General features: G+C 42.3%; 1 protein-coding gene across 1 annotated transcript in view; it reads right to left on the bottom strand.

The window, feature by feature from the left end:
* Positions 1–1,122: 1,122 nt before the first annotated feature.
* HIF1AN (hypoxia inducible factor 1 subunit alpha inhibitor) overlaps positions 1,123–16,131 on the bottom strand; it is a 32,450-nt gene continuing 17,441 nt past the window's right edge. Inside the window, exons 3-8 of the mRNA XM_056530528.1 lie at positions 14,626–14,774; positions 11,162–11,307; positions 8,620–8,726; positions 5,685–5,748; positions 3,199–3,309; positions 1,123–1,234 (exon numbers count right to left, since the gene is read on the bottom strand). Coding sequence (XP_056386503.1) covers positions 1,190–1,234; positions 3,199–3,309; positions 5,685–5,748; positions 8,620–8,726; positions 11,162–11,307; positions 14,626–14,774 — 622 coding nt within the window. The 3' untranslated portion in view covers positions 1,123–1,189. The remainder of the gene's footprint in view (positions 1,235–3,198; positions 3,310–5,684; positions 5,749–8,619; positions 8,727–11,161; positions 11,308–14,625; positions 14,775–16,131) is intronic.

The following is a 16,131-nucleotide window of genomic DNA, read 5'->3' as shown; positions in this document are numbered from 1 at the left end:
CGGGTTAGTGTTATTTTTGCATCAGACGCGGCGGTCAGGTTTGATCGCCGCGTCTGAAGGGTTAATACAGGGCATCACCGCGATCGGTGATGTCCTGTATATGCCGCGGGTCCCGGCAGTTGATGGCCGCAGGTATTCGCCGTATAAGACGCACCAACTTTTCCCCCTCAGTTTTGGGGAAGAAAAAGTGCGTCTTATACGGTGAAAAATACGGTAAGTTCCCTTGAATACTTGCTCAACCAACAGAATGTCTAGCTAGAAATGTTTTACTGCACAAAGTCTTCCCACTAGTTGACTATATCAGGACTCCTGTGAGGTGGGACTATGGGCATAGTGATGTGTCGATTGCCTGGAGGATTTGCTGTTATAGACCCTGGGAAGATCATCAGTTTGGTTTCACCCATTCATATTCTGATATACAAACACCTCAAGAGCAGCATTAGAAGGTACAAATAGGATTTTACCATTCAGTAAGCTTTACAATTTAAAAGCTGATAAAAACTAGAATTTCCATCAAAATCAAAGGTCCTAGAAATGAGTAAAGCAGCCGCTACCATGAAACTTTATGTGTAAGCTTGCCAAGGGGGAAAGTGTCAAGTTTGTAGCAGAAAAGAATAAAAAACAATCGCCTGAGTAGTCACCTTTGCCTTCTTTAAAACCGTCTACTTTTCTTTAGTTTTGTATGGTGCAAGTTTCACTTCTAAAAATCCGAAACAGGTTCATGGACTACTTAAACAGAACTAGAAAGGACAACAACAACAAAAAAAAGTCCATGGAGAAAGCCTTGGTTAAAGCAAAAGCTCATCATATCCAGGTCTTTGGATACTGTATTTGATGCAGTGAATGGATGAAGTAAACACTATTCGTATGCCGACAGGGTGGGTGACAGGCCGCAGCCCTAATGTCCACTGCCTGTACAGAGTGCAAAGAACAACTTCAGATGTTGCATTGTTTTGTTGGTTGTTTTCTTCCTCTTTGCGGACCAAAACATTGTTTAACAAAAAAAAAAGACTGGACAAAAAAAAAAAAGACTATAAACACAGTAGTGAGTGGTGTAAACCAATGTACAGGAGAACAGATGGCCTGTTAAGTGCTTCCAATCTGCATTATTTCTTGTCAGTCATCTCGGAAGTAAATCATAAAAGCGGCAGCAGTCTCATACACACAGTCACTGCTCAATAAGCCAGCATTAATCATAGCGACCCTTTATCATTGTGTTTAACAAAGGACCAACCTGAAAAGAGAAAGAATACACAATAGTAAATAAATTCATAAGTGGGTCTTCCATCTAGACATTTATGTTCTATCTACAGGATGCTATAGATGTGGATACTCCTTTTGGGACCTGCACCTATCTTTAGATCGAGGACCCCTCCAACCTAAAGGCAGGGGGGGCCCTGAACTTGAGGTAGGCGTATGTCCCAGATGTTAGACCTGCATATATCAGATATTTATGCAAAAACAAAGTCTTGCATAAGGTGAACATTTTTTCTGTACAATGATAAAATTAAAGGTGTCCTTAAAAAATACAAATTGTCTTGCAGAAATCCAAAGCCTTTTGTATATGGCACTTAAAAGGTGTGGTGTTAAAAACGTGACCAAAAATGCTGTTTGGGGAAGGAGGTTAAGGAAAATCAGCAGAATATATTGTACAGAGTATATTCCTGTTCTGCTACAAACAATGGTAAAAATCTTAACAGCCTGTTGGAGGCTAATCTGTACAGTGCTCTAGGTAGAGAGAAAAGTTCCATCACATTATCCCTCTTAGACACAATGGGGGAGATTTATTAAAACCTGTCCAGAGGAAATGATGCTTAGTTGCCCATAGCAACCAATCAGATCCCTTCATTCATTTTTGAAAAGTCCTGTAAAAAATGAAAGAAGCGATCTGATTGGTTGCTATGGGTAACTCAGCAACTTTTCCTCTGAACAGGTTTTGATAAATGTCCCCCAATGCGTTTATCACACGCTAGTCCTACCTAAGTTCCCCTATCGTTGGCTTAAGCATATTTCATAAGCGCTGGCCCATTTAAGGGGTATTCCGCTGGTCAGCGTTTGGAACAAACCGTTCCGAACACTGGAGCCGGCAGCTTGTGACGTCATAGCCCCACCCCATCATGATGTCATGCCCCGCCCCACCAATGCAAGTCTATAGGAGGGGGCATGACGACTGTCACGCCCGCTCCCATAGACTTACATTGAGGGGGCGGGGTGAGACGTCATGAGGGGGCGGGGCGATGACATCGCGGGTTCCAAATGCTGAGCAGCGGAGTAAAACTCTACCAGAGACCTGGCATAAATGCATAGTAAATCCCCCAATGTATTTTCTTCTCACACCCTTCTTTGGTACTTTTGAGGGCCATTTACTGGATGTAATTACATGTAATAATATAGCTCTTTGAAGACATCACCCAGATGGTCTAACTGGACTGTCACAGTGACTGAAGGAGACCTGTACTCTCTAAGGACATGAATGTTCTAGTGAATAATTCTTTTAACATGAAGTAACAATTGTAGGGCTTCTCAGTATTTTGAATTTAATCTTTTTCTGGTATTCCCATTTATACTTCATGAACAAACTGACTATAGAAAGACTATGCGACTATGGGGCCATCTTGGCTTCAACTATCACTATAAGTACCAATTCAGATTAAAGGGGTATTCCAGGAAAAAACTTTTTTTTATATATCAACTGGCTCCAGAAAGTTAAACAGATTTGTAAATTACTTCTATTAAAAAATCTTAATCCTTTCAGTACTTATGAGCTTCTGAAGTGAAGGTTGTTCTTTTCTGTCTAAGTGCTCTCTAATGACACGTGTCTCGGGAACCGCCCAGTTTAGAAGAGGTTTGCTATGGGGATATGCTTCTAAACTGGGCGGTTCCCGAGACACGTGTCATCAGAGGGCACTTAGGCATAAAAGAACAACCTTAACTTCAGAAGCTCATAAGTACTGAAAGGATTAAGATTTTTTAATAGAAGTAATTTACAAATCTGTTTAACTTTCTGGAGCCAGTTGATATATAAAAAAAAGTTTTTTCCTGGATAACCCCTTTAAGGGAAGATGACAGACACTTTTAGTGTTACAGGAAATAATGCCCCTTCACATTAAAGTAGTAAAGAGAGAAAAAAGCCAGAAAAGTCTCGATAGCTACATCCTAATGTAATTTTTTTTTTTAAATGCTTTTTTTGTCACTTACTTCCTGTGGGTTTCCTAGAGCTTCCCCCAGCATCTTTTCAATGTTTCGCATTATTGCCACTTTTTGGTGTGCTTTGAGAGGGTATTCTATTCTTTTTGGAGTCGGTGCACCCTATATAAATTGGAACCATACAGATCAGTTTAAAAAGACACAGCTTAAAAAAAGAATTCCCTTTAAATTAGGCCTTAGTAATTAGGTCTGGAAACCAGCAATGCTACTGCATAAAGGTAAGTTATTTGGCGATTTTCAGAACTATTTTATACTAAACAGAATAAAAGCAGAGGGCTAATGCCACATTAAAGGGGTACTCCGGTGGAAAGCCAGAAAGTTAAACAGATTTGTAAATGACTATTAAAAAAATCTTAATCCTTCCAGTACTTATTAGCGGCTGTATACTACAAAAGGAAATTCTTTTCTTTTTGGATTTCTTTTCTTTCTGTCCACAGTGCTCTCTGCTGACACCTCTGTCCATTTTAGGAACTGTCCAGAGCAGGATAGGTTTGCTATGGAGATTTTCTCCTGCTATGGACAGTTCCTAAAATGGACAGAGGAGTCAGCAGAGAGCACTGTGGTCAGATAGAAAAGAAATACAAAAAGAAAAGAATTTCCTCTGTAGTATACAGCAGCTAATAAGTACCGTATTTATCGGGGTATACCACGCACCGGCCTATAACACGCACCCTCATTTTACCAAGGATGTTTGGGTAAAAAAAGTTTTTTACCCAAATATCCATGGTAAAATGAGGGTGCTTGTGTGCGCGTGTATACCCCGATATACCCCCAGGAAAGGCAGGGGGAGAGAGGCCGTCGCTGCCCGCTTCTCTCCCCCTGCCTTTCCTGGGGTCTAGAGCGCTGCTGTCGGCCCTTCTCACCCCCTGGCTATCGGCGCCACTGCCCGTTCTGTCCCCCTGATTATCGGTGCCAGCGCCCCATTGCCGGCGCCGATAGCCAGGGGGAGAGAAGGGGCAGTGGCACCCATTGCCGACGCCGCTGCCCCGTTGCCTCCCCCCATCCCCGGTGGCATAATTACCTGAGTCGGGTCCGCGCTGCTGCAAGCCTCCGGCGCGCGTCCCCTGCGTCGTTGCTATGCACGGCGCGGCGCACTGACATCATGCGCCGCGCCGTTCAGCGCATATCAACGACGCCGGGGACGCACGCCGGAGGCCTGCAGCAGCGCGGACCCGACTCAGGTAATTATGGCGCCGGCACCGATAGTCAGGGGGAAAAAAAGGGCAGCGGCGCCGATAGCCAGGGGGTGAGAAGGGCCGACAGCAGCGCTCTAGACCCCAGGAAAGGCAGGGGGGAGAGAAGCCGGCAGCGACGGCCTCTCTCCCCCTGCCTTTCCTGGGGGTGTATCGGCGTATAACACGCACACAGACTTTAGGCTTAAAATTTTAGCCTGATGCAGCAGCGATCCCCGGGGTCCCCAGCAGCGGGACCCCGGCGATCTGACATCTTATCCCCTATCCTTTAGATAGGGGATAAGATGCCAGGGGCGGAGTGCCCCTTTAAGGAATACTAAAGGAAATATAATCATGACCACAAGCCAAAAGGACCTTTCTTCTAGGCATATGGTGATGGTGCCAGCTATGGAACACCACCTGTCAGACACTGATGGCATATCTAATCAAAAGAGCTACAGTAGACGTTTTGTCCAACAGAGCAGTCGACTTATAGCAAATGGTCAGGCTACTAAGACTGCTGGCCTGAGCCCACTAGCGTGGGTGCTGATGCTTGCTAGCTGGCAGACACAAGAGGGTTTTGAGCGAGGGACCCCATCCATTACATCCATATACCCTAAAAGAACAAATGACATACGTTGTCCTGATGAGACCCTATATACAATATTTGTTGCAGTAACAACAGAGTTTACTACTAATTTGGAAAAAAGTGCATGCATTATGTCAAAAACCCCTTTAAGAAATGTCAGCACCATAGAGCCTATGTAGTGTCTATATATCAGTATCTTGTCTTAACCCTATCCCTGCATAGTGCCTTCTATATAACTGACTGATGCAGGCTACAGGGGTTGAAGAGGTCTATGCAGTACTCAAGGTTCAGTGGGACAGGATCATTTTAAAAGAATAACTCGGACGGCTGCTCCTATACAATGGTGAAACAGAACCTGACAATACTGAGGACAGCAGGGGCAGTGCTGGGCCCATAAATACACCAGATGTATAAACCAGGTCAGCTCGTGAATAATAATTCATATAATAAAATTGGCTGCACATTGTAAAAAAAAAAAAACAGACCTACCTGATTTCTTAATACAATATTTAATACTGGAAGAGGTCAGCATGTCTATTTCAAGTACATAATATGAAAGCGGTCTCTTTATTAAAACCTCTGTGTGGTTGCATAGTTGTCATTTGTTATATCTTGACAAGACACAGAGTGGTAAATGGTAAGAAAAAGGCTTTATAAACACTGCCCGACAACATCAGTAAGTGCAGATCAGCATATAACACCTGTATAAAACATACCTTGTACCAAAAATTGACTGTTATTGTTGTCCCGCCATTTATAAGTGACTCTATATGGTGCCACCTGTAAAAGTAAAGTATTTGATTCCACAATATGCTTCTGATTATATTAGACAATCTACAATAAGAGTATGCCTTGAGGTTCAGAAGGATGGCCGTTCTTAAATAGCATCTGTTACCTAAATTCACCCAAAGGAGTCAGAGACTAGAATTCATGATTCCAAGTAATCAGCTTTCAAGGGTAGATGCTATTAGATCACCCACCGTGCTTCACAAATATATATTGTTTGAATGTGGTACATTATGGTTATAGTAGCGCTAGTCTCCAATCTGTTGGGTTTATGTTGCTATTTTGACAGCACATGACGGGATGCAATTGCCTTAAACATTAGGCTGAGCACACACTCACATTATCACCAAGGGTAGAAGCGCTAAGGCCAAGTCCTGAACCAGGTAAGACAAATTATTCATCTGTGTGTAGTTTTCCTCCATCTTTTTGCACTCAACACCCCATAATGACAACAGAAAAAACTTAAATATTAAAGTGACATAAGTATTCAGACCCTTTACTCAGTACTTAGCTGAAAGACCAGACAGTGATTACAGCCTCCAGTTTTCTTGAATATGGTGCCACAAGGTTTGTACACCAGGATTTGGGGATGTTCTGCAATTCTTTTCTGTGAATCCTTTCAAGCTGTCAGGTTCGATGGGGATCGTGTGTGGAAGCCATTTTCAGGTCTATTTCTTTCATATAACCAGCAATTCTAAGACCACTGGGAAATGTGCCATCTCCTTAGACAGCAATGCATTTCCAAGAGGATTCCGCTGAAAGAATGAACATGTTTAACACGTTCCTGCGGATAGGGGATAAGTTGTTGTACATGATATATCTCCCCTTTAATGTAAATCGCTCTTTGGTGTGCCCTTACACAATGCAGTTTTGCTGGAATCACATTTAGGCCATGCCTCTTCACCCATAAGCTATAGATAGTAAGTGTGGGTAGTTTCAGTGGTATTTTAAGTGTTTGCACTTATATATCTTGAAATATACCAGTTTTCACAATGACCAATTGAATAGTCACAATTGGCTGATGCTGCCAGTTTTCAGTAGCTCACTTGCTAGCATTGCTGTATAGGCTGGGACATTATCATTAGACGGTGGGCACAATAAAGGCCGCTAGATAAGGCAGCATCTCTGTCACTCCCTGGTCTGTGATTACGTACTCCATCACTTACTGGAGACTGATATATAACTGTATCTAATAAACTGTAGTGCCCAATCTGCCGCTATACTATGAGCACCCCTCCCTGTATGTCGTGCTAAGAATGAGAAGTACTAATAGAGAAACAATTGTAAGCACTGATAGGGACTTTTGATGAATAATGATGCAGTATGCTATTTGTATATATCTATACACATACCTGATAGTGAAGAAGTGGAGGTCTTACCGGAAGAAGATTTTGAAATAGTGGAATTGAGGTAGATGGATGGCTAGCCGAGCATTCTGTAAGGCTAAAGGTTTAAAATAATAAATATGGAGTATGTATGATTGAACTCACAACTACACAACTTATAAAACAGGGTACACTAGCGTTGTACCTGGAAAAATGTTCTGCCCGGCGTAGAATCTAGTCTGCCAGAGTAATATTCCCTAGATATGGTGTAGATACGGATCACTAATGCTCCCACTAAAAAAAACACAGAGCGCGTCCTGTGATTAGTATATAGATCCGTTTAACATGCGCTGTCACTCAAGTGTATGGAATACCGCAATAAGCACCTATAGACAATCCAGCAATGAGTACATCTAATACGTTACCGACCGCTGCCACAATCCCGTTTGTTGTCCTTCCTGTGATTCTACTGTGGTTTCGTGCGTGGTGTCTGGTGTGGTTGAAAATCCTCAGCGGTAATGCAGTGGGAAAATGCCCGGTTGGTGGAGTCTTAACCAAGGTGCGTCTGACTGCCAAGCTAGCGGTGAGTAGTGACATCACTACCTTCGAAGGTATTGTGGAACCCAGGAGCCACCGTAGAGACGTCACTACTTACCGCTAGCTTGGAAGTCAGACGCAGCTTGGTTGAGATGCCACCAACTGGGGCATTCTCCCACTGCATTACTGCTGAGGATTTCTACCACACCAGACACCATGCACGAGACCACAGTAGAATCACAGGAAGGACAACAAACGGGATCGTGGCAGCGGTCGGTAACGTATTGGATGTACTCATTGCTGGATTGTCTATAGGTGCCTATTGCGGTATTCCATACACGAGTGACAGCGCATGTTTAACGGAACTATATACTAATCACAGGACGCTGTCTATGTTTTTCTTGTCAGAGCATTAGTGATCCCCTGCGCAGCCACACCATATCTAGGGAATATTACTCTGGCAGATTAGATTGTACGCCGGGCAGAACAATTTTCAAGGTACAATGCTAGTGTACCCTATTTTATAAGTTGTGCAGTTGTGAGTTCAATCATACATACTCGCCATTTATTATTTGAAACCTTTAGCCTTACAGAATGCTCGGCTAGCCATCCATCTACCTCAATTCCACTATTTCAAAATCTTCTTCCGATAAAACCTCCACTTCTTCACTATCAGGTATGTGTATAGATCCTGTATATACAAACAACATACTGCATCATTATTCATCAAAAGTCCCTATCAGCGCTTACTATTGTTTCTCTATTAGTACTTACTGGAGACCATTGTATTCTGTGAAACCCTCTGTTAACTGACTCTATTCATGGCAAGTGCCATTAAGTACACATACTCTGCTGTACTGTCAAAACAGACAATACAGGTAGAACGTGTGTCTCTTCAACATGATCGCCTCAGGAAAAATAGAAAGAAGCTAAAACATTTACAAAAAAATACAATCCCATTTTTTTTTGCCTACAGTCATTAACTTTAAGGAAAACCTCTTACCAATACATTGGAATATACAAAACATCACCAGGCCCCACAACCGTTTCGTAACCATGCACATTTCTGAAGTTAGGAAATCGCTCTAGATCAGGGTTGTCAAAGTCCACCTATCATGTCAGGGGGAAAAAAGGAAATATTAAAATATTGGAAAGTGTTCATTTCTCCTTATGATGCTGTTTTTGTATTGTATGAAAATTGCTTAATAAAAATATATAAAATATATAAAATATATAGTGCCCCCAATACCTGCAAGAGCCACTAGCCATAACTGTATTGCTGCAAGAATGCTGTAAATGAGAGACTGTACATTTTAATCTCTAGACTTAGATAGTCTTGGGGATGGATGTCACCGTGACTTTCAGACTACTGCTCAGCTCCAGTGAAAATATGGGGAGTAACAGTAGTCTCAGATACCTGCAACAGATGTTTGCAAGGTAAATGAAACAGATAATCAGAGATAGTGATGTCACTACCTAGCACCTAACCCAGTGTTTCCCAACCAGGGTGCCTCCAGCTGTTGCAAAACTACAACACCCAGCCTGCCCGGACAGCCGTTGGCTGTCCGGGCATGCTGGGAGTTGTAGTTTTGCAACAGCTGGAGGCACTGACCTAACCATTCACTGCATTCTGAAACATCAATCCAAATGTTATGGTGGAATGAAGGTAAAATTAATATTTTTATTTCTATGCTAGACCAACCCCTACCTAAATGCCCAGTCTAGGGACTGCCGAGTTTTTAAAACAACCAAGTTGTAAGAACAGAATCTGAGTGCTGTTTGCCGTTTCCACAGTCGTGTAAAACAAAGCAGAGATGGTGGCGCTAGAAGAGTCCCATTGGGTAGCGACTATCACCTGTAATGCTAGAACACTAGGCACTGCTAACTGAAGTGAAGGTACTGACTGACATGACTCAAGGGAGAAAACAACTTTCATACTTATACACTAACCTACAGGTTTGCTTTTAGCTAGTGAATGATAAGCCAATATTCAGTTATTAGGTAATTAAATAGTACAGTAGCTGCCCAATGTATATGTAATAGAGATTTTATGGAGAACAAACTTCTCCCAGCCATAAGATCTATATGTAAATCTATACAACACAAGTCAGGAGTTACCATATACTTAGTGTGTGCCTATCATGATCTAAACTCTCCCAAATCCCCCATCTGTCCCTGACTCTCACTGACACTACCCCTGTGTTTCTTTTCATTCAAAACCCCCTCTTTCTACCTAATTTATTGTCTTCTTGGCTGCTCATTCAGCCATCCTAGTGTGAGGGAGAAAGGGGGCGTGGTCCAGCATAGAGGCTATGAACACAGCAGCCGGCAGCTCTGACTCTTCTCCTCTCTGTTTACAACTGCATGTGCACAGAGAAGAAAGATCGGAGCTCAGGGCATGCAGTAAGGCAGAGTCAGGAGTATGCCCTGCTGTGCTATGAGCACAGTGCTGGCTCCTGCCTGTCTAATTCACAGGCAGGGAGCAGTGCTGAGCTTGTCTGTGTCCTGGCTACAGTCTGAGAGTCCGAAATCTATAAAATAAAATTTAAAAAAAGGCTTGCGGCCAGGACTGGTAGGGAGACCACTGGTGGTCATTTTTTCAAAGTGGAAAATTAAATCGAAAGAAGCATATTTTTTAATAACATGCTACTGGAAAGTTAGTTATTCTGCATACATTAATCTATAATGCATCAAAAGTTTTTTTTGATGAAAGGTACCCTTTAACACCAAAAGCTTATCTAAAATAGAAAAAGAAAAGTTTTCAGAAATTGAGTAGTAGTTAAGTAGTATTCTAATATGCTTGGTAACAGGGTGTATAGTATATAGTAAATGTATTAAATAATAAAATATTTCCTATTTTATACATTTAGAAATTTTTACAAAAAAAAAGGGGGAATCATAATTGGCATTGATGCATCCAAAAAAAAAAAATGTAAATTAAAATATAACCATATTTATCCTGCATGGTAAAGGCTGTAACAGTAAAAAAAAAAAAAATACCAGAATTTGTAATTGGCCCACAGACGATTAAAGAATATCTGTCATACATGTTGGTATAGGCTGGTAGTGCAGATGACAATAATGATAATGACCCGTTATGCTCCTTATACAGGGGAAGGCTTAGTGCATAGGCATTGTTCCAGGAGCATACCAATGTCAACACTTCCTTACTCAGCCCAGCTGCTAGGCAGCTTGGGAAAGCAGAAGCAGTGAAATCAGCATGCCCCATGAGCATTGCCTGTGCACCAAGCCTGCCACCTGAATAAAAAGAATAATGGGCGAACAAGGCCATGGATCGAGGATAGGCAAGAATCATTATCATCAGCCGCACTGCCAGAGAAACAAAAAGTTATAACCTTTGGAAAGCAGGCATTAAATAAAAAAATTGAAATAAAAAAAAAATTGTCTGGAAGGGGTTAATAACGCATTAAGGTTCAGAGATGCAGCTTTGGAATATCTTCTCACGGTAACCAGAACATACGATATGTTCACATGGACATTAGGCATCTGCAGTCAGAGCAGAATGACCAAAATATGATTCTCACCTGGCTCTGTCTGTCACAGGGATGGTGAACAGGATAAGGATAGAGGCATTCAAACTGTTCGGGTGGAAAGAGGATACAGCGTTTGTATCCCTTAATCTGGGCAAAGAAGTTTTGCTGCTCATCATAGTGCGCTGGAGTCACATTCCCTGCACACAAACAGCAACATGAGTTTAGACACGTCCGCGGAAGAAACATCCTAACACTGTCACCGATATGTGACAGATCCTCTCACTGATCTCAATGCAATAACAAATATTTACTGATTCACATAGAAAATATTTAGACACAAAAATGTCACCATTAACCACTTCATTGCTAGCATGTTCACTTTTTTCCTTCCAGGACTTACTACAGTGATTTTTTTTTCATACAGACTTTTCTTTTTTAGGCTATGTTCACACTTTTACTGCTCAGAAAATGGCTGTTTTTGGGACATGTTCCTGATATTGTTTCAGCTGTATTTTCAGTTTCTTTTTGGGCAAGAACAAAAGCTATAGGTCTGTTGGTGACTGGGCGTATTTTATAGCCCAAAATACATTCCACAATGTTTGCAAAAAATGCTTAAACATGGTAAATTTTCTCACAAGAAAAAATGGCTTGAAGCTTAATGTTACAATCGTAACAATAAAGGGCATAAAGTTAGTGTGTGTGTGATCAAACAGACCAGAGAACTCAATTGGAAAATTTCAATGTCAAATATATCGGTCAGGGTCGGAGTGTTTACCAAGCAATAAGAAGTGTATGCTTAGCCTTTGGCTGTCCAGGCATTCTGGGAGTTATGGTTTTACAACACCTGGAGGTACCCTGGTTGGGAAACACTGGCTTTGTGTGGTCTCTCCTGGTTCAGTGTCACGTGACTGAGATGGTTTTATAATGTAAGTCTATAGGACCATAGATACAGAGTGGGGAGAGTGGGGAGAGTGGCAGCTTATTCTGGTGATTGGTCAGGGTCTGAACACACAGACACAAAGAAATTAAAACTTTTGACATGTGTCTAAAACAGACAGGGTTGGTGTCATTTATTTTTCTGGTTAAAGGGGTATTCCACCTGGTAACACTTATTCCCTATCCACAGTTACTCGAGATCACGGAGGTCCCAGTGGTTGGAGGTGTCTCATGAACAGACACTTAGCCCCTGCCCACAGGATAGGGGATACGTGTTATATGTTGGAAACCCCTTTATTTATGTTTTGTTCTCCCCTCTCAGAAGACTTGTAGTAAGACAATGGCCCAGATGTATCAAACTGTGTGTGAGAAAAAAAAAATGGAGAGATTTTTCCACAGCGACCAATCACAGCTCAGCTAACGAGCTCTGGTAAAGTGAAACCTGAGCTGTGATTGGTTGCTGTGGGAAGATCACTCCACTTCTGCTCTCACATAGCTTGATAAATCTGGGCCAAGGTCTCTCAAAAGGTGTATTTTACTCTTGAAGACAATTTGTATATATTTTCCCTGTAAGGCTGGGTTCACACCACGTTTTTGCAATATAGTTCCCGTGTACATTTTTAATTTGAAAACCGCACGGAACCGTATGGAAAACTGTATGAATTGACTCTCCATTGAAAACCGTATGCCAAAAGATGAATCAGGTTGCATCTGTTTTGTATCCTGTACGGTCCTGGTGAAAAACCGTATTTAACACCTTTTTTTTTTTTTTTTTTTTTTTTAACATGGGAATCAATGGGAACTGTACAGAACCGTGTATGCGTAAGGTTCCATCTGGTTTTCACCACACAGTTTTTGACTTTGCATAGTTTTTTTTCTTGGAATTTCAATCAAACAAGTGAAACTTTATTCATAATGGAGGAAAAGTTTAAAAACTTATACTTTTTTTCCTTAAAAAACGGATGCAACATTTACTCCTTTCTCCTCCGCACACCTGATGGTGATCCTCCATTACACCGCTACATGAGTCGCTGAGAGGACATTTTAGGTACAACCAGTACCCTACCTCAATGGCGTGTTATTTGGGAACGGGCATCCAAGGCCACTATTTGCACCGTCTATAAGGAAACCCAGTATAAGATGATTTTGGGATGGTACCACACACCGGAGCTATTGCATAAACTGAATCCAACTATTCCCCCTCAGTGCTGGCGTTGTGGGGTAGGGTTGGGTACGGTGTTCCATATATTTTGGTCCTGTCCTCTTATAGTAAACTACTGGAAAATGATGCAGAGCTTAATCTCTGCAGCCCCGGGCGTTTCTGTCCCTCTGGACCCTCACTTACCTTCTTAACCTATCTCATCCTACTCTTTCTAAAAAGCCTTTTAAGCTCTTCATGCATATTACTTTAGCTGCAAAAACCCTAATAGCCAAGTGCTGGAAGAGGACTCTTCCGCCCTCGGAGACTGATCTGTTAACCCCTCTGCGAGAGATCCGCTCTATGGAATACCTGATAGCCTCTCTACATAACTCCATTCCATGGGACTGCTTTTCTGATCGACAACCACCTTGATCTCTCCTGCCTTACCCTTTTTATTGCTTCTCTCTTTCTTATCTCTCTCTCTTTTTCCCTTTTGGTCTTGTGATTGATTGTGTGTATGTCTATGTAGTCCCCTGCTTGTTCATTTCTCCCCCCTCACCTCCCCTTTCCCCTCCTTGTTTGTGGCACTTCGGGCCTATTCGAATATCTCTGTTGGGGAACTGGCTTTAATTTTCATAAGTCTCTTTAATGGTTCGCATTATTGTCTTTAGAGTCCGACCCTGGTTCGGGGGCGTTCACTTTGCTTTAGTACTGTTATGGGCCTTTTACGGCTCCTGTTATATGTCCATGATATATTATTATCCTGTTAACTATACAAGGGTCAAGACCCAGTAGCTATCTGCCTGTTTTTTTTTTTTTGCCCTTTCCTTGATTCTGTACCCATGTAAAATCCTAAATAATTACAGTTGAAAAAAATAAAAAAAATAATAAAAACTGATACAACCGGACATCATTTTTCAAACCATATACGGAATAAAATATGTACACACGTTTTGATACAGATTAGTCAGGTTTTGAGGAATCCCTTTTAAATCAAAAACCTGATACGGGAACTGTATTGTAAAAACGTGGTGTGAACCCAGCCTAATATGGTTTTTTACTGCCCAGAGAGGCATATGTGACCACCAGGGTGAACACTATGTTGGTGAACCATGTCTTGTCTTTTATATAAAATCATCATGGTCATCCAGCCCCTGCTCACACCAGAATTGACCAAGCAGAATGATGACAAATGTCCTTGCCAAGGCCACATAGATGAGTGTATGTGGTGTATTACAATGGCTGTAAACATTCTTTACTGTGTCTGAGGTGAATATACAAAAATAACTTCCTTCTATGTCCCATTACTGGCTTTCTGGTTTACAGTTCACACATTGTTATAGACAATAAATAACTGAAGACTTTCCACAGAACGGTTTTACTGATCTCATATACAGATATATTGTGGTGCGATTCCAGGACATTGCTTATTCTTTACCTTCCATGCCAATGAGAAGGAGGTTGGAAGTTAACTGGCCCCAGCCATGCTTCGCCTGTTGTTTGTTAATCCAATTCCAGTTAAAACCCAAGAAGTCCACCACAATTTTACGACCTACAGTATCATTAAGAGTCTGCTGCAAATATAACCTGCAAGAGGGAAACAAAAAAAGACTGAAGAACAACCATTTAGAACATATGTCAAGTATGCAATCTGTTTATTTCTTATGTTGAACCTAAAAAGAAAAAAAGAAGAAAAACAGAGGACAGCGCCTCGTGTATTACCGCAGGTAACGCAGTCCCTGTTGGAGGCAGGGAAACATAGGTTCTATAGAATGGCTTACCAGACTATAGTAGTTTAGCGCAAATCACCCCTTTTAAAAGGGGTTAGAAGAGATCCTTTCAGTCCAAACTGCTAAGCCCAAGGTACATCTGGGTTGAAGGTGACCTTCTCCCATAATAAACAGGAAAATAAAGTGTGAAAAAAACCTTTTCAGAGGGCGCTGTTAGGAACTTCAGAAGAATCCAAGTGGACACCAGGTTAAGGATAAAAGTGCAGGGAAGCACTTTTTATTTGTTACCAAAAGACGCGTTTCGGAGGCAAACCTCCTTCCTCAGTAATGGCAGAGACCATATGATCAAAAAAAGAAGTAGAGTTGGCCAAACAAAAACATGTGGTGCTCTGGACATCATGTAAATGACAATTGTTAACAATATATCCAGTAAAGTCTATATAAAAGTATATAGAATAACTGAAATTGGTCCATATTGTTATTTGCGCTCCATTAATGCGGGCTGCCTGCACCATTGGAGCGCCGATCGAACAGGGAGGCGGCAGGTAGGGACCGCCACCTGTCCTCTCAGTTGATTGGACACCAGGATTCTGCCATTGGTGTCGTGATCAGCTCCACTAAGCTAATGGAACTTGATCAGTATTATAGCCGCCGAGATCAATTTTGATCGCAGTGTCTAAAGCAGGGGTCTCAAACTCCCGGCCCGCGGGTCATTTGCAGCTCGCGGATCGAAAGTTTGCAGCTCGCGGAACGAAAGGTATGTAGTGAAGAAAACTGTGTCTTGCAGCAGTTCTGTGTCCTGTGCGTGTGTGTCTGTGTGGGTGTCTGTGTGTGTGAGTCGGGGGGTGGGGGGGTAATCGACAATGCTAGGGGGAACCTGCTGCCTACCTAATGTGGGGAACCTGCTGCCTACCTAATGTGGGGAACCTGCTGCCTACCTAATGTGGGGAACCTGCTGCCTACCTAATGTGGGGAACCTGCTGCCTACCTAATGTGGGGCCAGCCTACCTAATGTGGGGAACCCCCAGAAGTAGCACCCCCATCATCAGTCAGCCCATGCTATTACCACACGGGGTAGGGGGAATGGGGGGGTTGCTGGTGGATGATGGGGGTGCTACTGCTGGTGGAGGGTGTTGCTGGTGGATGATGAGGGGCATATGATGAGGGCATTATATGTAATGGGAGCATGCGGCCCAGCCTCACCCAGCTGCTAC

The sequence above is a fragment of the Hyla sarda genome, chromosome 7 (assembly GCF_029499605.1).
Source record: "Hyla sarda isolate aHylSar1 chromosome 7, aHylSar1.hap1, whole genome shotgun sequence".
Lineage (NCBI taxonomy): Eukaryota > Metazoa > Chordata > Amphibia > Anura > Hylidae > Hyla > Hyla sarda.
Note: the sequence above shows the minus strand (reverse complement) of the source record. Positions and strands in the feature narration are given on the sequence as shown.